Source organism: Megachile rotundata, chromosome 16 (assembly GCF_050947335.1).
Source record: "Megachile rotundata isolate GNS110a chromosome 16, iyMegRotu1, whole genome shotgun sequence".
Lineage (NCBI taxonomy): Eukaryota > Metazoa > Arthropoda > Insecta > Hymenoptera > Megachilidae > Megachile > Megachile rotundata.
The window spans coordinates 9,763,082-9,786,613 of NC_134998.1; the positions used below are offsets into that span (position 1 = coordinate 9,763,082).

General features: G+C 33.1%; 7 protein-coding genes across 23 annotated transcripts; 3 read left to right on the plus strand and 4 right to left on the minus strand.

The window, feature by feature from the left end:
• Window positions 1-24: 24 nt before the first annotated feature.
• Ada3 (transcriptional adaptor 3) lies at window positions 25-1,639 on the plus strand. Its single transcript, XM_003702439.3, has one exon. It carries the CDS (start codon window positions 25-27, stop codon window positions 1,417-1,419), a length of 1,395 nt encoding a protein of 464 aa, XP_003702487.1. The 3' UTR covers window positions 1,420-1,639.
• Window positions 1,640-2,147: 508 nt separating this feature from the next.
• On the minus strand, window positions 2,148-5,315 carry ATPsynC (ATP synthase, subunit C). Its single transcript, XM_012283419.2, has 5 exons — window positions 5,154-5,315; window positions 4,611-4,692; window positions 4,409-4,510; window positions 3,311-3,431; window positions 2,148-2,890 (listed from the first exon to the last, which is right to left on the minus strand). The coding sequence occupies exons 2-5, from the start codon at window positions 4,653-4,655 to the stop codon at window positions 2,727-2,729; spliced, it is 432 nt and encodes a 143-aa protein (XP_012138809.1). The 5' UTR covers window positions 4,656-4,692; window positions 5,154-5,315; the 3' UTR covers window positions 2,148-2,726.
• A 451-nt stretch (window positions 5,316-5,766) lies between these two features.
• LOC100880860 (solute carrier family 25 protein Shawn) lies at window positions 5,767-8,203 on the minus strand. Of its 4 annotated transcripts, none has more exons than XM_012283432.2 (9): window positions 8,124-8,203; window positions 7,785-7,914; window positions 7,353-7,671; window positions 7,096-7,262; window positions 6,817-6,951; window positions 6,582-6,747; window positions 6,322-6,518; window positions 6,170-6,230; window positions 5,767-6,075 (listed from the first exon to the last, which is right to left on the minus strand). In XM_012283432.2, the coding sequence occupies exons 3-9, from the start codon at window positions 7,465-7,467 to the stop codon at window positions 5,834-5,836; spliced, it is 1,083 nt and encodes a 360-aa protein (XP_012138822.1). In that variant the 5' UTR covers window positions 7,468-7,671; window positions 7,785-7,914; window positions 8,124-8,203; the 3' UTR covers window positions 5,767-5,833. The 4 variants fall into 4 exon arrangements, with proteins under 4 accessions (XP_012138822.1, XP_012138818.1, XP_076397750.1 ...); XM_012283428.2 differs by having other exon boundaries at window positions 6,149-6,230; window positions 8,124-8,200; XM_076541635.1 differs by having other exon boundaries at window positions 6,149-6,230; window positions 7,849-7,914; window positions 8,124-8,192.
• A 153-nt stretch (window positions 8,204-8,356) lies between these two features.
• Rab11 (RAS oncogene family member Rab11) lies at window positions 8,357-16,057 on the plus strand. 10 transcript variants are annotated; one of them, XR_013041120.1, is made up of 7 exons: window positions 8,357-8,685; window positions 9,469-9,664; window positions 9,865-10,139; window positions 10,317-10,473; window positions 11,582-11,758; window positions 11,951-12,060; window positions 12,148-15,062. XR_013041120.1 is itself a non-coding variant. In XM_076541653.1 (5 exons), exons 1-4 carry the CDS (start codon window positions 8,646-8,648, stop codon window positions 10,451-10,453), a joined length of 648 nt encoding a protein of 215 aa, XP_076397768.1. In that variant the 5' UTR covers window positions 8,357-8,645; the 3' UTR covers window positions 10,454-10,473; window positions 15,634-16,057. The 10 variants fall into 10 exon arrangements, 4 of the variants coding, with proteins under 4 accessions (XP_076397768.1, XP_012138846.1, XP_076397767.1 ...); XR_013041121.1 differs by having other exon boundaries at window positions 11,619-11,758; XR_013041122.1 differs by having other exon boundaries at window positions 11,625-11,758.
• Window positions 14,927-18,793, minus strand: YL-1 (Vacuolar protein sorting-associated protein YL-1). Of its 4 annotated transcripts, XM_003702492.3 has the most exons (7): window positions 17,347-17,892; window positions 17,043-17,263; window positions 16,756-16,964; window positions 16,501-16,683; window positions 16,209-16,431; window positions 15,948-16,151; window positions 14,927-15,878 (listed from the first exon to the last, which is right to left on the minus strand). In XM_003702492.3, the coding sequence occupies exons 2-7, from the start codon at window positions 17,174-17,176 to the stop codon at window positions 15,647-15,649; spliced, it is 1,185 nt and encodes a 394-aa protein (XP_003702540.1). In that variant the 5' UTR covers window positions 17,177-17,263; window positions 17,347-17,892; the 3' UTR covers window positions 14,927-15,646. The 4 variants fall into 4 exon arrangements, with proteins under 4 accessions (XP_003702540.1, XP_012138844.1, XP_012138843.1 ...); XM_012283454.2 differs by lacking the exon at window positions 17,347-17,892 and adding an exon at window positions 18,655-18,793 and having other exon boundaries at window positions 16,501-16,964; XM_012283453.2 differs by having other exon boundaries at window positions 16,501-16,964; window positions 17,369-17,899.
• Window positions 18,094-20,360, plus strand: pyd3 (beta-ureidopropionase pyd3). Its single transcript, XM_003702441.3, has 5 exons — window positions 18,094-18,532; window positions 18,684-18,934; window positions 19,271-19,659; window positions 19,732-20,049; window positions 20,118-20,360. The coding sequence occupies exons 1-5, from the start codon at window positions 18,426-18,428 to the stop codon at window positions 20,199-20,201; spliced, it is 1,149 nt and encodes a 382-aa protein (XP_003702489.1). The 5' UTR covers window positions 18,094-18,425; the 3' UTR covers window positions 20,202-20,360.
• On the minus strand, window positions 20,348-23,444 carry Br140 (bromodomain-containing protein 140). 2 transcript variants are annotated; one of them, XM_012283449.2, is made up of 7 exons: window positions 23,311-23,444; window positions 22,367-23,227; window positions 21,986-22,285; window positions 21,740-21,914; window positions 21,247-21,665; window positions 20,808-21,179; window positions 20,348-20,722 (listed from the first exon to the last, which is right to left on the minus strand). In XM_012283449.2, the coding sequence occupies exons 2-7, from the start codon at window positions 23,092-23,094 to the stop codon at window positions 20,542-20,544; spliced, it is 2,175 nt and encodes a 724-aa protein (XP_012138839.1). In that variant the 5' UTR covers window positions 23,095-23,227; window positions 23,311-23,444; the 3' UTR covers window positions 20,348-20,541. The 2 variants fall into 2 exon arrangements, with proteins under 2 accessions (XP_012138839.1, XP_012138840.1); XM_012283450.2 differs by having other exon boundaries at window positions 22,367-23,210; window positions 23,292-23,426.
• Window positions 23,445-23,532: the final 88 nt, after the last annotated feature.

Below are 23,532 nucleotides of genomic sequence, written 5' to 3' on the forward strand. Positions count from 1 at the left end.
ATTTACGTTATTAAGTTTGCAATCATGTCGGGTAAAGGAAAACAAAGCTCCAAGAAAGCTATTGTCAAAGTGCGAGAATCTGGGAAGTCTTCGACACTTGTACAATCTTCAACACTGAATTCAGACACAAGCTCAGAAAGCACAGATACTACAATGTCATTACCAATATTAAAAATTGCTGACAACACCCGGCTTCTTCCAAGATACACCAGCATTCTACAACGTAGCACAGAAGAAGGTGTAGGTATGGAAGACCTGGACACATTACAACTAGAGTTGGAAATGCTACTTTCGTCTGTAGTTGTTAGACATCGCATGCTTCAAGAAGAGATAGCAAATTTATCTTCTGCGGAAGAACGTAGAGACAAAAGGTCTAAAAGTGGGAAAGGTCTTTCACTTTTGGATAAAAAAGTTAGAGAAGAGAAATTCAAACCAAAAGAAGTCAATACAAAAACTCAGTCACCTCTACCTGCAAAACTCTTTAAGCAGAAAGCTGTTGCTAGTACGAATTCTCAAGTCATTCCAAATGTACATGAAATATCAAGAATTGAAGGTTCCAAATCGGAATCGCCAAAGTTACTCTTACCAAAAAATGATACGCCTAATAAGTTCTGGGCATCCGTCGATCCATATTGTACGGATATTACGCCCGATGACATTAAATTATTAGAAGAATTAATTGCAACTCATAGCGACGTTAGCGACTATAAAAAAATTCCTCCATTAGGTCGTCATTACAGCTTAATGTGGGCACACAATGACTTGTTGCAAGAAGAGGATGCAGCTAATCCAAATAGGGAAAAGAAAAAAAATCGTTCAGATGTATCCCTTTTAGTGGCAAAAAATGATAGAAAGGCTCATAGTATAGCAGGACCTCTTACACAAAGATTAGTTTCTGCTTTACTGGAAGAAAATGTATATGTAGCAAATAATAACACAGACAATAAGCTGTTCAGGGATAGCGACCCTCCAGTTTTAAGAGATCTTACTATTCAAAACTCTATTAATTTAGAATTAAGAATGCATAAAGAACTTGTAGAACAAGGAATTTTAGAACCAGATGCACAAAAAAAATGCCAGGAAGACGATGAAATTTTAGCAGAAATTAAGAGGTGTCAGCAAGAGCTTAATGCACTTTCCAATCATAATGTTACACAATTGAAAAGATTGCTGAACTTAGCTCAAGAAGAAAGCAAACGACAGGCATTAAAAAGAAAAATCAGCACTGCTGACAATGAAGTAATAGAACATTACAAGAAACTTATGTTGTCGAAACAAAGAAAAATACCACTAACAAAGAAGGAACAAGAAAAGGCATGGGCATGTCTTAGAGAACGAGAAAATTTGCTAGACCAGTTAAATATGTTACCACATAATAATATAGGAGAACCTATAAGCTTTGGCACTACTACAAATTAATTTAAATTTTTTACTATAATTGTGTATTATGATGAAGCTATGTACAGAAATGTAATAACATCAGTCTAATTTTCGAGGAAAATAGTGTACTTCATTCGCGTAATAATAATTACAGTAACACTAATTGCTGATTTTCCTTAAATAGGAAGAACTTACTGAATATATTAAAGTGATAGTATTACAAATGTATAAATTATCAAATATAAAATTCTAAATAGTATTCATTGCATTTATTTTACTCACACATATTTAATGCATAAAACTTATAACACAATTGCTATCTTGGTTCTGCAAAGTAAATACTGTAATTATTGTGAAGTTAGTATGCAATTCATTGATTTATACTTCTACATTTTTTGACCATTGTTACTAAACTTGTTTCATAATCAATAAATATATAATTTAAACTACGAACGTGACTTATTCTTTACTGAAATTTGAAATATGCAAGTGCAACTAAACTATGGATGAAAAATAATAGACCCAAATTTCATTTCACTTTACTTTTATTTAACTTACAATATCATGCCGACAGTATTCATTGAAATTATAATATTAAAAAGGTACGTAACTCTAATCTTGGAAACAGTCATAACTTTATAAATATTTTTATTAGTTATAACTATAAATTTTCAATCGGAATCAGCTTCACATCGGGAACATATTAAAAAGAAATAATCAATAACCTAAGGAAAAGGTTGTTCGAAAAGAATCATTTATACGATGAATAATAATTTCACGACAAAGTGTTTATTCGGTATCACTGTACAGTTTTTTTCGTCCAAAGTTACCTCAACAACGTGCGCGATGGCACAACAATGACGAACCATTCGGGTAACAAAAATGTTCGATGTGTACTACTCCTTATATTGTTAATATTAAGGTGATGGATATACATACGTGTGTATATATATATAATATGGGTCTGCAGGCGAGGCTGTTGTTTTTAATAAACTTTTTTTATATGAATGTTCTTATTCGACCAATACACTGAATTCCATTATTTTATAATGTGAGTTTTACGCTACATGAGACAGTAGACCATGAAATAATTACAAATCGATCGAAAGGCAGAAGGGGTTAGAACGGTTCGATCGATAATCCAACACGTGTACAGCCGCCATTTCAACTCATTGTCGTACCGTCGCATACCCCATCGAACCACATACTCGAGCATCTCTAATAATTTCATGGCATCCTGTGCACCAAAGACAACTCCTTCTGCCTCCCTTATACGGAATCAGTAGATGCTGCTTTGATGGCGACGCACTAAAACTATCAGTAATTTTTCATGCGATTTTGGTGACTTAGAACGCGAACAAAAGCAAGAAAGCCATCATAAGGCAGAAAAGACCCATGGCCTCGGACAGGGCAAAGCCCAAGATGGCATATGAGAACAGTTGCTGTTTAAGGGATGGATTCCTTGCATAACCAATGATTAAAGAACCAAACACTGATCCAATTCCGGCACCTGAAATTATAACATCATTTTTTAAATTATCATCCAGATATTTTAATCAATATATAACCATTTATAGGAACACAATCACGATTCATAAGGTATTTGTTACATCGTATAACATTACTGTGATTAGGACACTGGTTTGGATCAGAAGGCAAACAGGATAAGGAATGCCATCATTATGCAAAAGAGGCCCATTGCTTCAGATAGCGCAAAACCAAGGATAGCATAACTGAAAACTTGCGTTTTCAGGGATGGATTTCGGGTGTAACCAATTATTAAGGATCCAAAAACTAAACCAATACCAACCCCTATAATACAAAATTTGTTCATTTAACAAAAATTAAACTTTTAAAATTTCTTTCTTTTCCGAAGTGTAAATAAAAATTACAATGATTTTAGGAAAGCAAACTAAGTACAATTATATACCTGATCCAGCAACACCAACGGTAGCTGCACCAGCACCAATGAACTTTGCAGCAGAGTCAATGTCACGACTGATCGCGGATGTTTGGAAACTACGTATGATTGAAGACTGCAGCAAAGGTGACTACAAAATAATTACCCACATTATCTTCCAAATATCATTATATTACAAGAGCTCTGGTTTGAAATAATATTATATAATTTTAAAACTTCATTTCAATTTTGTATAAGAAATATCATGTTTGATAGTAATGTTAAGTGAAAGTTATATTATATGCATTGTAATGTGACCTGATCAATTATATAATATTCATTAGCTTAGCATATTTTTTGTAAAATTTTTAGTTCAAATCTAATCAAATTAATATTTTCTTTGTTTTTCAAATCTTAGGTCAATGAGAGCTATAGCAGCACCAATAAACTTTGGAATGGTGTCAATGTCATAACTGATTATGGAAGTTTGAAAGCTATGCACAATTGAAGACTTGCAATAAAAATAATTACAAAATAATTATTCTTCTAAGCATTATATGCTATATAATACTATTCCAAACAAGAATATTCATAATGTATTAAATCTTCAAAAACTGACAAATGTGACATATTCAGGCATTTTTTATTTGAATTTTGTATAAAAAATTATATTCAATAGTAATCTCAACTGAAAATTGTATTTTATGTATTTCATCTCTAACATGATGACTTACATAACCTTTATTAAGTTTGCATTAAAGCCTAATCAAATTTATATTTTTAATTTTCAAATTTTTCTTTAAGTGCTGGAATTTTCAAAAATACACTCCTCATAATATAAGTTTGTACTTAGACTAATGAAGACATTAGTTTTTGCATGAATTAATGTGAACATCTTTTTGTCATGGTCAATTCCATTCCAAATTACATGTCTTCTGAATGACATAAATGTTCATGCAGAAATACATAAGATCATCAATATGTGTTAACTATCATTACTTAACAATTTAGTTCAAGACTTCATACATTTTTTTTCTGAAATAAGCTTCATATTATGAAAATAAAACTGCTTATGTAATCCCCAATTCAGGGAGGTTATGCAATGTGAAAAACTCCAGAGGTACTCACAACACTAGCTGGGCTTTGAATTTGATTTTGTTGTAGGGACTGGCTGTGGTTGACCACGGCACTGCTTAAAGGCCGAATGTAATTCTTGGTTCCAGAAACCAACTAAGAAAGAGATCAAGTTCGGTTAAAATCGATCCAAGTTATATAATAACGCGTGTGTAAAAATGAGGAAAATGTGAATATTCTTTTTTCTGTTACTCACGGTCGACCTGGCGAGGGGTGCGATGAATCGGGTGCAGGCGTACATGATGACGTTTAGTGTTGTGTGGTCGCTAAGCGAGTATCTGAAAGGACGACAAGTAAAAATTTCAAAGCAAATGCACGAGTTCTGGTTAAAAGACGCGTGTGGACCCGGCGAGCGGCAGCGAATCACTAGCCACGAAGCGATCACACTTAGCGCAAGATTACGTAACGTCCCAACGAAATCGTTACATGAGGATTGAAGGGTGTAGAGGGCCAAAATTATCTCGTAACAGAATAAACTTAACGATTTCTGTTATCACAGAAATAATAAAAAGTAGAAGAAAATTATAATGGTGGACGTTTACGGATACGGCACAAAATGGCTACTTCTATTCGTCCGCTGGCTGACATAATTAACAAGTCGGTCATGGATTATGGAAAAATCTTTTCGTATCTATGTTCTTATGCACTGTTCAGATAAAAAATAGCATTAATTCAACAATAGATGATAGATTTGATTAGTTTTATCTTATTCTCTTCGTTCAGTAGCAGTTCAACCTACCTGATTAGAGTGTTGAAGAGGCAGTAAGAAGACCCAGCCTTTGGAATGTTGAATTGGTAAGTGACTAGTGAACAAAGTGCTACGCGAACAGCCTGCCCCAACCGACCGAACTAAACCGACTTCCGTGCGATGACCTATTCACCACTTCCAACGCCCCGATTCTTGCCGACTTCGTTTATCGACCAACCGAATTTAGCCGAACGATATTCGTCTGCAATAACTAATGGGTACATTTGCCAATATGCATTTCCGGAAACATATACGTTTATTTAACTTAACACTATCTTATCGCAAAATTCATATTTTCTTAATAATCTCTTTTTCCTCTACAAACTTCTGACATAAAACGTAATGTAAAGATGTAGGATGTTACAAATTGTACGAATACAGATATTCGTTTGATCCTTGTTCACCTATAGTGATTTCTTTTACAAAGTTGCAACGACTTGATGGGATGAAGTTAGGTTATATAAAAGTTACCATACTGGGGATGATACCGGTAGTCGATAACTTGGCACGATTTTTAATCCTCAAACATCTTGATAAGCAGTTTGAAGTAATTCTATTTTTTATGCAAAAACAATAATATGTTTTGAAAATGAAAATACGAGGATTAAACCGTATGGTTATAAATTAAATTTATTTATTTTATTTCTGTAACATAAAATATGATACGCATCTCACTCTGTACTGTTACGTTTGTGTTGTAGATACTGTAAATCGTTCTCATATTTAAGTATCATATTAGCATTGTATGTTGTAAAAAATCGTTTCCCATGTTCAAAAGTTGCGATCATAATCGCACAAGCCGGAGCTACTTTTATTATACGCGGTATTAATCCAGTGAAAAGTCCCTTTATTCCATTCTGACTATAAATTTTGTGTATTATATCAAATGTTTTGCTGCTACGCCCCGGTTTATCTGCAAAAAATGTTTTCGTTTATACCAGATAGAATACAAAAATTGCATAAGTAGAACTTTCTGCATTTTATACCTGAGTAAATTTCTTTCTCACCCATTTCTATTTGTCTATGTGTTTTCACTACATCAAATGGGATTGTCAGGAAAGCTGCCATCTGTAAAATTTATTAACAGAAATTTGCTACTTCTATATTTCTGTTTCTTCAAGTACAAAATTTAGAAAAAGCTGACTTATAAAATACATACAGAGCCTGCTATGGCACCTGCTGCAAGATTAAAAGTAAAAGTTTGCTGTGAATCTCTAAATTTGCCTTTTATAGTTTCATAGTTTAACCAATAAATTGCACTAAATGGTACATCACGTAGGAGAGTACTACTTAATCCCATCCACAAGCCAGTAATACCATTGTATTTTACAACAGTTTTCAATGCCTGTGTAATTTCTGAAATAAATTAATATCAGTAAATATAGAGGACATAAGAATTACATAGATCAAAGAAAGTACCTGCATAACTCAATCGTTGTGATTGCATTTTTGTTCTAATTAATTCTAATGGGCTTACTAAAGTTGCTGCCCAAATACGTGCTATTGCTCCAGCCAACATAGGAATCCAGAATGGTTGTTCTGTGTCATGAATTCTATTTAGTTTAAACCTCTTATTATATGTATCCTACAAAAATATAAGACAAATATAAGAAACCACAAAAAGTCACATAATGTCACCAGTTATTTTGATTACCTTAAAATATAATCTTAATTGTTCATATGAAACAAAATATGCTATGGTTGCAGGTACTGCTAGAACAAGAGTAGGGCTTAATCCACTCCATAAAGAAGTAATACCCTCATTTTTACTAATTTTTACAAGGGCATCCTATAACACATAAATATCATTATACCTTGTCTTATATAACTTTAATTTTGATTAAAGGTAAATGACTTTGTAAAAGTTATGAGATATAAATACTTAAACAGACAAATACAGAGTTAGAAAAGAAAATTATAAATGTGAACATACAACTGTGCCATTAAATTTTCCATTTCCCTTAGCCCATTCTGGGCCTCTACCATTTAAACATGGACACAAATGATCCATTAAACCATTACAATAAAGGAAACATTTATTAGAAAGCATAGCTTTCTGCTGAGCTTGAAGTCGAATTTTTACTACATCTAAAGGTGTAACTGCAAAAGATTAATATAGGTTTATAAGTGAATTGCATAATTTGACAGAAACAGATACAAAATGAATAATTATCGTATTAATGTATTTACCAAATATAGATGTGATAAAAGCACCAGTACAAGCAGCAACAACTTGTTGGTATGGTTTGATCCTGAATCTTGGATCGTCCAAATCCAAATTTGGTGGTATACTTATCTTATTCATTTTTAATTTCTATTTTGTACTATATTGACACAACATTCAGAAAATGTTCCTTTCGCGCTTAATAATATATTTTATTGTCAATAATTTTTTAATTGTTTTAAAATAAACGAAAATGGTAACATGTGCGTCTGTGGTAACATAATAAAATCTTTTAAAACATAATTCTTAGGAGATTCAACTTAGTAGTGCTCGAAATTCAATGATCTGAAAAAATTTATATAACTTTATTAACATTTTTAACAATTTCATACCGTATATGGAAACATAATAGGCTAGATTAATACATCAAGAATTATGAATAACTTTTTGTAATTTACCTCGAGTGTGAGTACCTGAGAACACGGTTTCAAAATATGACATTGAATTTCATCATGTACTTACAATTTGAGGTAGAAAAATGTAAGTATGTAAATATGTTGGCAATGTCTTATCTGCTTGTAAACCGGCCTGTAAATGAATGAAAAGGTTAGGTTAGATATTAATGCCATGCGTTCACTGTATAGTAAACTTATATTTAGAAAGTGCATGACACACAACAAACTAAAAAAAAGCATATATTAATATATTGTAAATGTCGTTTTAAGATAATTATAACTACTAAGCATAATAAAATAGACAAATATTTATAAGATATCAATTTGAGTGCATGTATATACTTTATAAAGTAATTTTTCCTAACTGATCCTATAGCACTTTCTCGGTATTTGATAGACCATTTACTTCTCTCAAATTGTTGAAACCTTTAGGACCAATTTAAATTATGGCGCGAGAATATAATGTCCTGTTTTACCGACAATGATATGACCGATATTTTTTATCATGTATCTAATCTAGAATAAATATAATCTATGATCAATTTGCGCATGCGCTTGATACGCATACATTGCGCATGTCTAATGTATCAGTTTGGAGGGGCGTAGAAAGGAGGCCATATTGTACAGTTAAATTGAAAGAACGAAAATAATTATATCATCGTATAGTTGTGCCTGTTTCGTTCCGTATTTTTACTGTACACGTTCGCAACGGTATCGTTTGATTATCGCAATTAAAGTAATAGTGTACAGGGACCGATTTCAGGTTCCTACATTTTTTGTAAATAACTGCAAGTCGTAGTAGTGTATCCTGATATCTAGGTACCGTCCGTCAGTCTACTAAAGGGGTTTATTGCTCCGGACGAGATGGGCACTCGGGATGATGAATACGATTATTTATTTAAAGGTAAAAACAAATTCTGTCAAATCATTCTCGTCACTTTGCCATCCATTTGCAAAACTTCTCGAGCATTGAACAATTTTTCCACGCATACACACAAATACGTACACTCTTGTACATATACGTGTAACGACATTTGCATATCCCATATACATATATATAATATACACACACAAATGCGTGTGTATACATGTCTGCTATTCATCGTGTTACATAGTGTACACGTACGGTTTTAATTCGCCCATATACGTATTCGTAATCATATATCAGTTAAAAACTGACAATTGTCATCGTTCAATAACATAGGGGCCGAAATTATATCAAGTTCGAATCGCAATTGTTAAGATGATTGACAGATATAATTCGGAACGTCAAGTTTAAACGATGACATCAGAGATCGTTCATACGCGTAAACTCGGAGAAAAATTTTCGCCGTTCGTCTGTTTAGTAATCTTCTCGCAATAATCATAATTTCTGGTAATCGTATGAGTCAGCTGGTTCATTTTACCGCGAGTTATCTACGAACACTTGTATAGCTTCCTGTGGTTTATTATTTTTAATAATTTCTGTAATTTAATATTTGTAATAAAGTAAAATTAACAAAACTATGCAAGCAGTTTAAAAAAAAAAATTAACTGCACTAATTTATAATAATGTTTTTATTTAATGTAATGTAAACTATTTGCATCTTATGATTATTTGAATTTAACAATAAAAAGCGGTACAGAATCTTTTGTTGCCTTTTTAGATAAACAAGTTGATTGCAAATTTTTTATTTTGTTTTTCCAGTTGTTCTTATTGGTGACTCAGGAGTAGGAAAAAGTAATCTGTTATCAAGATTTACGAGAAATGAATTCAACTTAGAATCAAAATCGACTATAGGAGTTGAATTTGCTACACGTAGTATACAAGTAGATGGAAAAACTATTAAAGCTCAGATTTGGGACACAGCTGGACAAGAACGTTACCGTGCTATTACATCGGCGTAAGTTAAAGTTACCGCTACAAGAAAGTGAGAAGAAACTTTGTTATAATCTTCTAAATAAACATTGTAAAATGGTATATCAGCTATTTAATTTTTTCATTACTATAATTCTGAACTGTTTCCAGTTTTTAAAGTACCTTTAAAATTTATATATATTTCTATAAATCACAATTGATTTTCTAATTGTTTGTAATTTATAGGTACTATCGTGGTGCGGTTGGAGCTCTGTTGGTATATGATATCGCAAAGCATCTAACATATGAAAATGTGGAAAGATGGTTGCGGGAATTACGGGACCATGCTGACCAAAACATTGTCATTATGTTGGTGGGAAACAAATCTGACTTAAGGCATCTACGTGCAGTTCCAACCGATGAAGCAAAAGCATTTGCAGAGAGAAATGGCCTCTCTTTCATTGAAACTTCTGCTTTAGACTCTACCAATGTTGAGACAGCATTTCAAAATATATTAACAGGTATAGAAGTTGTTATTTAAGTACAATAAGCCTGTTATATGTTACTCCTGTTTAGGTTATTAACATTTGTTTTCTTCTAAATATGAGGAAACGTGAATGTAAAGAACTATTTCACTGTATTGCTTTTGTACTACATTATTCACGAATAAAAGTTAATCCAAACTTTGACCATTACAGAAATCTACAGAATCGTATCGCAGAAACAGATACGCGATCCACCTGAAGGTGATACAATCCGGCCACAGAACGTAGAACCTATCGACGTGAAACCAACAATGAATTCAGAGGGAATGCGTAAGCCTTGCTGCCAGTGACTCACCTTGCTGCTTAAAATGTGTGTACATGCAAATACAGTATCAATATCACGGAAATACACTCGAATAATACCAAGTTTCTAAGAGAAAATTTAGTCTATGGTCCAGTAAAGAAAAAAACGTAAAAAAAAAACATGAAAGTTTCTGGGATAAGTCTTTGTACAATAGCATAGTTTTAATATAAGAAAACTATGGTTAGTTAATTATAAATATTAAGTTGATTTGTAAATTGAGTTAATTTTAACATACATCAAAATTAAATATTACTAAAGACACTTTTATTATGTATTTTTTCTTCCAATTATTATTATTATTGTCTGATTGTTGTGCATAATTATGCATTTCAAACTTTCATATTATTTGACTGAGTAAGAGTAACAAAATCACTGATTGAAATAAAATAGACTGAATGCTCTGCAATATATACATGTACTATTATCAACACTTGTTTTAGAGAATGGTTGAAAGTACTACTCTCGTGAACGGCAATAGACATAGCATACTTTAATTCTTAAAAATTTTTTTAATTTTATACTGTAGCAGGAGACCTAAGTTCCTAATATCAATACTCATTGATATCAGAAGACTAAATATGTTTTTAAATTAGTGTTTCTTTAGATGTTCTAATTTCTCATTTTCAAAACAAGCCGTTCATTTTCATCAGTATTAGCTTTTTAATATTTTATAGTATATACTTTATATGTATATGATTTCTAAGGATCTTTAAGAAATATTTAAGAGCAAATAACTGTAAATTTTAGTATTTCAAGAAAGCAGATTACTTTTACTCGAACTTATATCAAGCCTATATATATATAAATAAGCGTTTCTTTTTCTATATGTAACAGTTACTAAGAATTTACAATGCATTTTTTTAGATTAATAGTAAAATGTAACTTTCAGTTAAATAAATATTCCTTTTAATCATTTCAAATTCTTACAAATCAACGTCCATAACAATTAATAGATAAAACTATGAGTAGCTTCATGTTTAAGTTTAATTTTCTTTAATTTAGCACATTTTATATTGATTATTTTCTCAGTCAAATTATACATAAGAGTCGAATATTTAATTAACTACACAGCATTATTAATTGCATGGAAATTTTAAGTTTTGTTTGCTTTCAGTGTCAAGGTATACATTATTTGTATGCTTTATTTTAAGATACAGTTAGCAACTACCTCAAGATAAACGAAGAATTTGATGTCAAACATCATTGACTAACATTACAGCAATATATTATATTAAACAATTTTCATGCATTTAGTGCACAAAATGTAATTATATTTCCTCTGTTTTAAAAGGTATTTACGTAGTATGCTATATATTATTGTTAAAAGTTAAAAGCAAGTAAGACAAAGTTTATAGGATTCCCATTGTATTTGTGCATTCTGTTGTTTCCCTCTTTTTCACTTTGCTATTAAAATAAACAACACTGGCATAGATGCAAAATGACCTGTTTACTCTTATCTTCATTTTTAATTCTAAAAACATAGAAATCATCATCTATCGAAGACAAAGATAATGGTCTGTTGAGTTGGCCAAAATACTTTCCAAACAATAGAAGTATGTAACACAGCAAATGCTCTATAGAGGCATAAAGATGGTTACGTATCATTATAACATAATTAAAAATGTCAGCCCTAAATACATTACTATTAATAACCGCGATTGCGTACGTTTGTGTTTGCAGGACATACAAAGAGGCACAGGCGAAAAGAAAAGTGGTCGATGGTAAACGTAACAGGTGCATACAGTACAAGAGTCAAGACTATTTACGGTTATAAGTATACCCGACTAAGTTTCCCAAATAATCCGGTGTTCTGGAAAGGAATAGATTTCTACTCTATTGCTTGGAGACAAATAGTAGACAAAAGTGTGTTGTTGCGAGCCGTACTTAAAAGTATTCTTTTACATCCTTGTTCACGGTCGCTTGGCTTCGTTAAAACACCCTAACCAGACGTCGCTTTCTCTGTATCAGGAGATGAGCAAATACATATGCGTTCTCTTACCGGGAACACTAGGGAAACATTATACTTCTCAAGTTCCTTCGGATTATTTGGGAAAATGTATTGTAACTTCGCCGCTAGAAAAAGAAAAGAAAAAGATCGAGGAGTCTAGCGACACTTATACACCATAGCAGATACATACGAATAAATCATAACACGATCGTACAACCTAAAATACATCATCAGAAATATTTACGAAGGGCGAAAGTATGTACGCACTTATTCTGTCTTCGAAATTCATCTCTCCGTCTCTTTCTGTCTCTATCTATTGCTCCCTCCTCCCTCTGTTCCAAATTTTTCTTTGTCTCTCTGATACGTTACAATATGTCAATGTTGTATTACTGCTTCTTTGTAATACATGTGTACTTCTACTCAACACGTAGTGAGCGATCGTGAATATATGAATGATTTATAATATTATATAAATAAGATTCGTCTGAAATATTTGGTTAAAACTTGGAGGTATAGTCTGCGAATTGCAAAGACGATGGAAATTTTTATAGTTGTATTGGTCTCCATAATGTTGTGTTGATAAAATGTATAAAATATTTGCAATGTTATTGTTACAGATTATTTGTCCCTCCACGAGAAAGCTACTTGAAGCATCCTTGAATAAAGAGAGCAAAGGATAATTTATGGAAGCCATAATTTTTGTCAAAATTAAAATCTTAAAGATTGAACATTAATATTATAAATTATTGAAGAGAAATGAGAACGGGGAAAGAAGCAATAGTTAAGAGGGAAATTTGTATACAGTTTTAAAAAAAATGTTTAAAATAGAGGGAAGTATCTATCATTGTATATTAAATGCAAATCTCTTTCATCCTTACAATTAGTGGTGCATATTCTCAAAATTTAACCAAATATTTTAGACACAATCTACACAGTAACACATGAAGTCTTGCGGTTAAATATACAGGTGCACAACATAGAAGAAACAAAAAGAACGATAATAGCAAAAAACTGCTTACTATCGAACATACAAGAAAGCAATGATGAACAAAGCTGAATCGGATTTAACACTTTATTGTTGCTCACTCTCTGCTTTCGAATTTGCACCGTAGCGTTGACCTTGAAGTACGATAAGGAGCATGTCCACAAAAAAAGGCTTATAAAAGTACTTTATTTTTTTCTCTTCCGGAAAGAGAAGAAAAAAAAGAAAGAAAACAAACTGAAAGAGAACATGAGAATCATCGTAGATACACAAATTGAAACTATGCGTAAGTGATGAGAAAGTACGCGAGAAACAGTCGTGATATTGTATCGTACTTTCTAGCGTCTAATAAGTATTGCTTTAATGTGTGTAGCCGCAATGTAATCTGTTATCATTACGAGTCCTCGTTGTATCTTGATGAATAAATAGAGAGTGAGTAAAACGTTGAAATATTAAGATATCTAAACCTCGTTCCGTTGTGCGAGGCCTTCAATGGTTCGTGTAATAAAATATCATCGAGCCAATTGTCCAGAGACATGGAAAACAGTCTGTTCAAGATACGGGGGAATATACTTAATAACGAATTTTACAATACTTTTTATGATACTGCCATTCATGATTTTTATAGTGCTTTATGAAACAGGTAAACCTCGTCGATTTCAGCAACCTTCACATGTTATTAAGGTTACAAGCTCTTGAATAATTTTGCCTATATCGCTGTTCAAGTTACAGTCACCTAACAAAAATTCGTTATACAATTTTATTTAGTAATGTACAAATTCGTAAGAACTTTAGAATACTTAAAATGTACACCATTATCAAAATCTGTTTACGATAGCTGGCAGGCAGAATTATTCACAAAATTGACCTTCAAACACGTATCAAGGTCACTGAAATCGACGAGGTTCACATTCTCCGATTAAAGGTTGTATTCATTTTTATATAAAAATTAAACATAATGAGAGAACATTGTTTTATTTCGTTACTTATATAAATGTTTGTAAAAAAAATCACATATAACGGTTACGTTCTTTTATTTTGTGGAGTTCAACCTGAATCAATTATTTTTAGTTACGTCACGTAACGGTAATTTTAAACGTGATCGAAATACTATTTTAAAAATAGCACGAATGTCATTTAAAATATTCGTCTTCTTCGATGATAAAAGGAATTTCATATTACTTTTAACTATAATGTTGTAAAAAAACTATAGTCAAATGTTTATACTATTTTAACACAATTAATGCAAGAAGTAGAATAATCACTTCCAGTATGTTCCCTCGTAAAAACAATCAGCTTACAATTCTTTTTAAAATAATGATAATAAAAAATACCATTTTCATGTCGACTTGCGATAAAGTAACGACGAAATGGAAAACGTGTTTTCCCTCCTGGTATATACTTCTTTATTTTATTTTGTACCCTTAGGTTACAAAACACGGCCCCTATGGCACTTTGTGGTGTGAGTTGCCGTTATGTTGAGCGAGAATGAATCTGTACGAACGGGATTTAGAATGATAAATTAGACATTATTGAACTCAGTTTATTCTCTGTTGATTCGATATATAAAAAATGGGGTTGCCGAGTCCACAGAATAACGCGAGATTTTATTAATCAATGCTTTGTACTTTATAATTTTATTAATAAAATCACTTTTGCTTTGAACACGTATGTACTGATACATTGATTCAATGAATTTACAGATAATCATGCTGTTTTTGTTTGAAACTCGATTATTTTTTATTGGTGCAGTTATTTTTTAATCTGATTAAGTATAAAAGGTGACTGAAAATAAAATATTTTCGCGTTTGATTATCATATGTCGTCTGTCGTTTTAATATCACTGAAACGAAGATTATGAATATACTTATTTTTATACAAGACATACAAAAATTCAGTAACAGCTTTATACAACATTATACTGAAACACTGTCATGTTTTTAAGACTTAGAGAATTTCAAAATTCCTATACAATATAATTTGAAAGACGTACATGCTAATAAATTACAACTATTTACAATTTTTAACATACTTAACATAACTGTTCATTATTTTTTACAATATACTTTTGACGCTATAAATTTGTTTGAATTATTTAAATTATGAACGTGCAATTTTATGATAAATGAAAGTGAAATTGTTCATACTTATTTTATGTTTAAAACCGCATTAATTTATAAAAAATAAAAGTTAAAAACCATGAAAGCATAGCTACAAACATTATTTTATATTATAGTTAAGAAGAGGAACTATGAAGGCATTGCTGCAGAGGCTGGTTCAAGACGTACAGTACTTCTCTGAGCGCTACCACAATTTTTCTGTCTCCATTCAAGCCATCTTAACAACTCAGGACTTTGTGATGTATCATTAATATCCGTCCTGGCTTCTAATTGTTGATAATACGCCTCGCGTAATAATCTGAACGTTTGAATATTTTTATACGGCAACTGAGTCATGGGATCCAGATATTTTGCCGGAAGCCTGCAACGATTTGAATTTGTTAGAAATAAGAAGTCAATGAGATGCACTTTAAAAGGTGCAATTCTTCACCTCGTTATGGCGCATAAAGCTTTCACGGGTGGTCTCTGAAGCACAGGTTTTTTGAAAGCTTCTGAAAACAGCTGTTCATTCTCAAAAGTTATAAACGTTCTTTCGTAATATCCTTTTGTTTGTTCATAGCGACATTTACTTCTAGGTAAAGAATCCTTTTTTGGAACTTCCTTTATATCATTTTCAGATTTCACGATCACATCACTGAAACCGGAAAAATAAATTTATTTTGAATTTAATTATAGAAAAACTATACTTCACCTGTCTTGCATTGTTTCATCCGTATCCTCGTTTTCGGCATTTTCATTTGTAATTTTCTCATCATCCCCATCAATATTAATCTTATCTTCTTCTTTGTTAACATTTATTTCAGAGAGCACCATAACAGGCATTGCTAAAGACTGATACCTAATCATAGGTCCTGTTTGTGCTTTCCTTACTGTCCTAGTGTTCTTCTTTTCATTTTCTAATTTCTGATACTTTTCTATAATTCATATAAATAAATGAAGAACAGTTTAAATCTCCAATGCATTAAAGACGAATGTCTTGTTACCTAATGATTTCATATTAATCTGTTCAGTTTGTAATGCCTCCTCCAATAACTCTTCCTGAGTCGGTTTCCATGTGTCATATCTCTTGGTTCTTGTTTTCCTTTTCTGGTCTTCATTCCTTTCTCGTAATCTTCTCTGTGTAGCAGCTGACTTTGCAGCAGTAGAACGACGTATTGATTTCCTCTCTAAAAATGATTGAAGCTTTATCTGCAGCTGTACTATGTAATAATTATGAACAGATATATGTGTATAGTTACCTATACTTTCAATGAATATTTTTTGTCTTGGTTGCCTAACTTTTTTTTCTTTTGATACTGACTGGGATTGAACTTTAGGTTCTTTATAAGCTTTTGTTACCAGTCTACGTTTTTTCTTGGGCCCTTCCTGTTCCGTATCAGAAATAGGTTCATCGTTTTCATCTATGCTAAAGTCTGAATCTACTTCATCTTCTGCTTCATCTTCTTCCCTGTATTAATACAAGTCATTATTATTAATAGAAGTATTAATAAAATTTTCATATATGTTTTGTAATTAAGATATTAACATGTAATCATTATCCTGTTCAACTTCATCAAATCCACCGTAAGTTGTTTTATAGAAATCATCCTCCTCCTCCTCATTTAACAATTTTGCCATTTTATTTCCGGCATTTGAACGCCTTTCTCTATTTAACGCCATGGTTGTAATTACTTATAAACAATTGAGTTCAATTTTATATCTTCTTGTTACTGTAGAGTAGCAATATTTAGGTTAACTCGGATTAACCTAAAAATAAAATAGATCCAAATGTTAGTTTTCTAAATTATATTACACATTATTTCTAATAAAATATAATTATTGTTACAAACAATTAAATGTTTTATTTATTACAATAACAAAAAGTTTATTTTCCTCAAAGTTTTTAAATGTCCTCTCCTTGTTTACATGCTTTTGTAAACTAGCTTCGATTAATATCGATACTACTATCGCTTTCGATAACAAATGCAATGACAATCGATACTTGATTAACGTGAAAAAAGAGCGAAGACTCGAAATTTAAAATCGAATACCAATACGTGCAAAAATTAATTACAGTTAAACTTATTGTTTTACGGTAGTACAAACAAGTTAGCTGCAATGAATGTGAGATACGAATGACGGGTAACAAGACGTTCTGATAACGTGATTATAATTATCGTTAGTTTTCAGCTTGTGTAAATATTTTCTGTAATAATGGAGTGTGAAGCGGGAGATTACTGGAAAGAAATATTGCATTAATATTAATGGAAAATTTTTGACAGACATCTAAATATGATCCCCTTATTTTTAGTGGTATGCAGATTTTTCAGCAAGATGCAAAGGAATCAATAAGACAATGCTGTTATTAATCTTACCGACAATTATTAAAATACTTAGGAAAATAGTTATACATATCAGTTATATAATCTTCGTAAGCGATAGCTTTTTATTTGTAATCAATGTAAAGACATGTTTATAATATTTACTGTTTTTGCGTAATTAAATTATTATTATTATGATTTCAGATTAATCGAGTTCAAAACTATATTAACACGTCAAGAGATATGGAGTGTCGATGATCCTACACGTGGCAAATGAAAAAAAGGAATATATTTGCATTCGGTAATAATTAATTGTCTGTTTTAATGAGATAATTCGAATGATAGGTTATTTTTGGATAGAAAGTTTTCTCCGTCATTTTCGGGTGATAATATATGATAGCCGATGAACAGTAACTAATTGATATCATGAAAAAATGTTCATTGATAAAGATTAACGAACATTGCACTGACACATGTTTACATACGCGATCGCTATATATCACGGAAATTCGCGGCTCCGAGCAATTCTCTCGAGTCAGCGGTACAGCGTGGATACGAGCGCAACAGTTTAATTATAACCTTAGAAACAAAACTTTCTCTACAACAAAATGAGTAAGCCGATGTTCGACCAGACTCTCGAAGAAATTCTGGAGAAGAATTTGCCGGACAAGGAACTGGCTGAAGTAAAGCGTCTGTTATATGGCCGCGAATTACAGTAAGATTTATACTTCCTTTTTCATATACTTTGCAAAGTTAATGTATGTTGAAATAATTTGGAAGAAAATATATTTCGATTGAATCACCGAAACGCGTTTGCTACGTGTAAATATTGCATACATTTAAATAATTGAATAATCTATTATTAGGCCTCTAAATCTTCCTAAATGGACTGGCAACCAGGAGCTTGATGTTCAAGGATATGTAATGGGCGGAATGGTCACGGAACAGTTGCGTCCTCCACGAGTCGTTCGTGTGGGTTTGATTCAAAACTCTATAGTGCTGCCCACAACAGAGCCTTTACAGAAGCAGAGAAACGCTCTGCATTTAAAAATCCAGAAATATGTCGACTACGCTGCCACTTGCGGTGTTAACGTTCTTGGCCTCCAAGAGGCTTGGGGTATGTATCTATATACAAAATATTAAATTATTTAAATAACAGATTGCACAAAAGATTCAGATAATGTTGCAGTTACCAAAATTATTTGCACCTCAGTCTCATAATTCCAGGCACAATTGTGTAATGCTGGTCTTAAATTAGTTTCAGAAGATTAGATAAGATACAGTTGGTTCTTGTGATCAATTCTAAATAAGATGAATAGTATTCCTTCAATATAGATAATACAGAATTTGTCATGGTAAATAAAGATCATAGAGATTGTTTCATGAAGGATCAAACTTATTTTAGAAATGTGTATATAAAAATTATTTTCAAAGAATTTATTCCAAATTGCAGCTATGCCATTTGCATTCTGCACCCGAGAAAAGTACCCATGGTGTGAACTGGCAGAGGATGCTGAAAATGGTCCAACAATAATACTCATGTGCGAACTTGCTCAACGACATGGAATGGTAATTGTTTGCCCAATTCTGGAGAGAGATAGCGCAAACGGTGATACCTTATGGAATACCTCCGTGGTAATCGACGCAGATGGAAAGATACTTGGAAAGCACAGAAAGAACCACATTCCTCGCGTAGGCGACTTCAACGAGTCCACCTACTACATGGAAGGAAATACGGGACACCCAGTTTTCGACACTTCTTTCGGACGTATCGCTATCAACGTCTGCTATGGAAGACATCATCCACAAAACTGGATGATGTTTGGCCTGAACGGTGCTGAGGTAAAATTTTGGTTAAGCTTTCTAATAAGTTCAAATGCGTAATACATACAATTACGAATTTCATACTTTCAGATCGTCTTCAACCCATCAGCAACAACCAGCCATACATCCGAGCCACTGTGGTCCATCGAAGCAAGAAACGCAGCTATTGCCAACAGTTATTATACCTGTGCCATCAACCGTGTAGGAACTGAAATATTCCCCAACGAATTTACATCAGGAGACGGAGCTCCAGCGCATCATGACTTTGGACACTTCTACGGATCCAGCTACATCACAGCTCCTGATGGAACCAGAACTCCTGGTTTAAGTCGCTCTAAAGATGGCCTTTTGATCTGTGAATTAGACTTGAACTTGTGTCGCCAGGTGAAGGACTTCTGGTGTCTGAGAGTAAGTATATCTTTCTGCTAATTTAACACCTTTCCTTTGCTCCTCTCTACATCTGTGTTCATTTTCAGATGACTCAAAGATTGGACCTATACGCGAAGGAACTTAACGAATACGTAAAAAAGAACGTGAACTTGTCTGAAAGAATGGAATAATATTAACCCTGTACCGAACCACGAAGAATGATATATTTTTGTTATAAATGTATAAGCTGAAAAAAGCATAAAAATATATACATGTGTTATTATGCATGTGTTGAACGGTACTTTGAAGAAAATTAAATAAAATGACAAAACACGAATTTTGTATAAAGACTGATTCGTTTTATTTGTATTTCAGTCGTTATTTAAAAATATAAATAATTTTCTGAAAAAGACGTGACTTACATAAGTCTATAAATTACATTCATACGTTAGAATTCTTTTTACATACTTACAAACATTTTTAAGAGAACTACTTAACTATTCGTAGTGCCTTATCAGAGAATCATAAAGATTAGCTAGCTGAGCCAGCGTTTAACGTTGTGTTGTGAGTTTGTTTGCGATAATGAAGCGCTTCCTGATACGCTTTCTTTACAGCTTTTCGATCGGCGGGTTTTCGAGACTCTATTAACTTTGCTTCATCTAATTCTTGGGAGACCCCAAGTTTTTCTAATTTCTCCCCTGGTAACCATTGCCTGTAACAATGTTTATGTGAAGCATATCTATTGTTACTCTATAGAAATAAAAGAACGGAATAGAATCCCGACGAAATAAAATTACCATGTTCGTTTGGTATCGAAGAAGAGAACAAGAAATACTGGTTCTTTGTAATTAACGGCAAGGGCTAACACATCATCGGGTGGGGCTGGTATCGGTACACCCTTGTGCACAGTGCCCCTGGGTGTATTAGGGTCTATTATTAAAGCTGGATACCACGGATAACCACGGCATTTTGCCCAGACAAGCTGCAGCGCTTCCAGCCCATTACTAGCTGCTTCTTGTTTACTTTCAAGCTCTTTCTTTGCCTCGTCCGCTTCTTGCCTTTGTTTTTCTTCCTCCAAATCTGGTGTAGTAGATCTACTCGTCGAACAGCTACTGCAACTCGATGACTGACTTTCACCTTCTCCCACGTCGCTATCCATAGTTCCACTTCTGCAATAATTAGCGATACATTACTTTAGAAGTACGCATATTAAATAAGACAAAAAAGAACATGTACCTGTATACTTTGAAACTATCACTTTGCTTCTTTTTATCGTCCTCCAAGGCAAATGTTTGATTACTTCTACTAGCACGTTCTCTTGCTTTACGAGTAAAAAGAACAGCCGTCCTTCTATTTACACCACCCCCTCCTATTTCTTTTTCTCCAGATTGCAACTCTGACTCTACACGATTTCGGTTAGCACGATCTCTTTTTCTAGACTTAGATCCTGTTTGCTCGGAATCATTGATAGGGTCCAATTCAGGATAGTCTTTGCGAGCTTGTTCTATCAGAGCACCGCCTTGCTCTTTCATCTTAGTTCCAGCGCGATAGAACATTGTATCTTTACGATTGTACGCTAGACAATTATTTACCATTAGATTAAAGTCTGCTTCAAAAGCTCCTATAGTATCGTACTCCTGTCTTTCGAGTTTGGCCTAACAGAACATTCGTAACATGAAAGTAAAAATAATATATTTTTGATTTAGATGATTGTAGAAGAATTAATTACCTGCATAGTGGAAAGATCCATAGGATGTGATACGATTTCCAAGTAATCGGGAACTTCTTTAGTATTTACCGGTTGACCAAATACATCGTTTACATCTTTTGCTTTAATCGCCTCCAGTAATGTACGAAGAACACTTTCTAGTGGACGTAATTCGAACCATAAACATTTTTCCTTTCTATAAAACAAATTAGATCTTTAAGTACTCGCTCAAACTTTAATGTTGGGAAATTTACTTTAAAATCTTACACTTTAAACAACTCTTTTTTTAACTTTTCACGTTTGCGTACTAATTCACAAAGTAATCGAGCCCGTTCGAGATCTTGCCGCAGACATTGCCAATATTTTAACTGACGATATAGTTCTCCACGTAGTTCGCTATCTGGCGCTGGAGAGGAATTTTCTCCGAGAGGCGGTGGTCTGGATTGCGGATGCGAACTTTGAAGTCTTCTAAGAAGAGGAACACCATTTCTGTATTGGCGTTTTAGAGTCCAGTATGCTATAAGACGCTGAATTAGTTGACTTCGTTTAGGCAATCCTTCAGCTAAGCTAATTAATATCAGAAAATATTAATAAAATAAATAAGCTTCTCTATGCATTTGTAACATACAATAGCTTTACAATTATTACCTAGCAATTTCTTTAATACGTTCTGGTGGTATAGTTGGTATAGAGATAACAGGAGCAGAAGAACTTTTCTTATTGGCAATTGCTCTCCTCCTTGCATCTGCAGGATTAGTGGAAGGTTGGTAATCAGGAGGAGTATGTGCTTCGCAATAAGCTGTTTTTTGAACTAACATAGGCTCTCCATTTGCAGGCTGTACTGTCCTCATACGCATACACAGGCCAGCTTGTTGTGCACACGTCACATGAAATGCAGCATAACAATTACTTTTGTGACACTGAATACAAGCACCCAATCCTCTACGTTTACACACGCAACAAGTGAGTCTCCACCGTGCAGCTGGAATACTTTCTATACTATCTATAGGTTCCAGAAACACAGTGTTGGCAAATCTTACTTCTGGTATCCACAAAGCACACACAACATGAGCCCACGTAGCTGGACGGTCAGTTTGTTTAAAAGCACCACCCCTATTTGGACATAACACACAATCAACGGCTCGTGAAGGACTTTGCAAACATCTTCTACATAACCATTGTCCTTCAGGGATATATGGTACACCATAACAATCCTGATGAACTGCAAGATTGCACATATCACAGAACAGTATGGCATTGCTGTTTTGACATTCTCCATCCATACAGATGCAACATACAGCATCTTCATCAGCTGCTACTCCTCCTCCACCATTACTTTGTTGTTGGAAATATGATTCCTTTTCCAGTCTGTCCATCAATAATTCAAATGTATCTGGTTCCAAAGGAGGAGTAAGTCCAGAGGCCAACCGTCTCTCATTTACTATGGATAGCCATGCAGTGTCTTCTTCATCTAGGTCATATTCCACTTCACCTATAAATCAAAATTATCTTTACATAAAACTTTATGAAAATTATGAACATACTGAGATATCGTTTCAATTAAAATAGATACATTTAATGAAATTATATACCGTCAAGTTCTTCGCCACTACGTTCCATAAATCTGATATACGAATTTGGAAGTGGTTCAGCTTCTCCTAATTGCTCTTCATACCCATTTATTTCCTTAACCATAGCAACGGGTAAACTACTCAGAATATTCTTTTCTTCTTTATCTTTGTCTGATGATATATTATGACCTTTCTGAGTGTTCTTTTCATCAAAACTATTTCCTTCTAAGGAAATGATAGGAA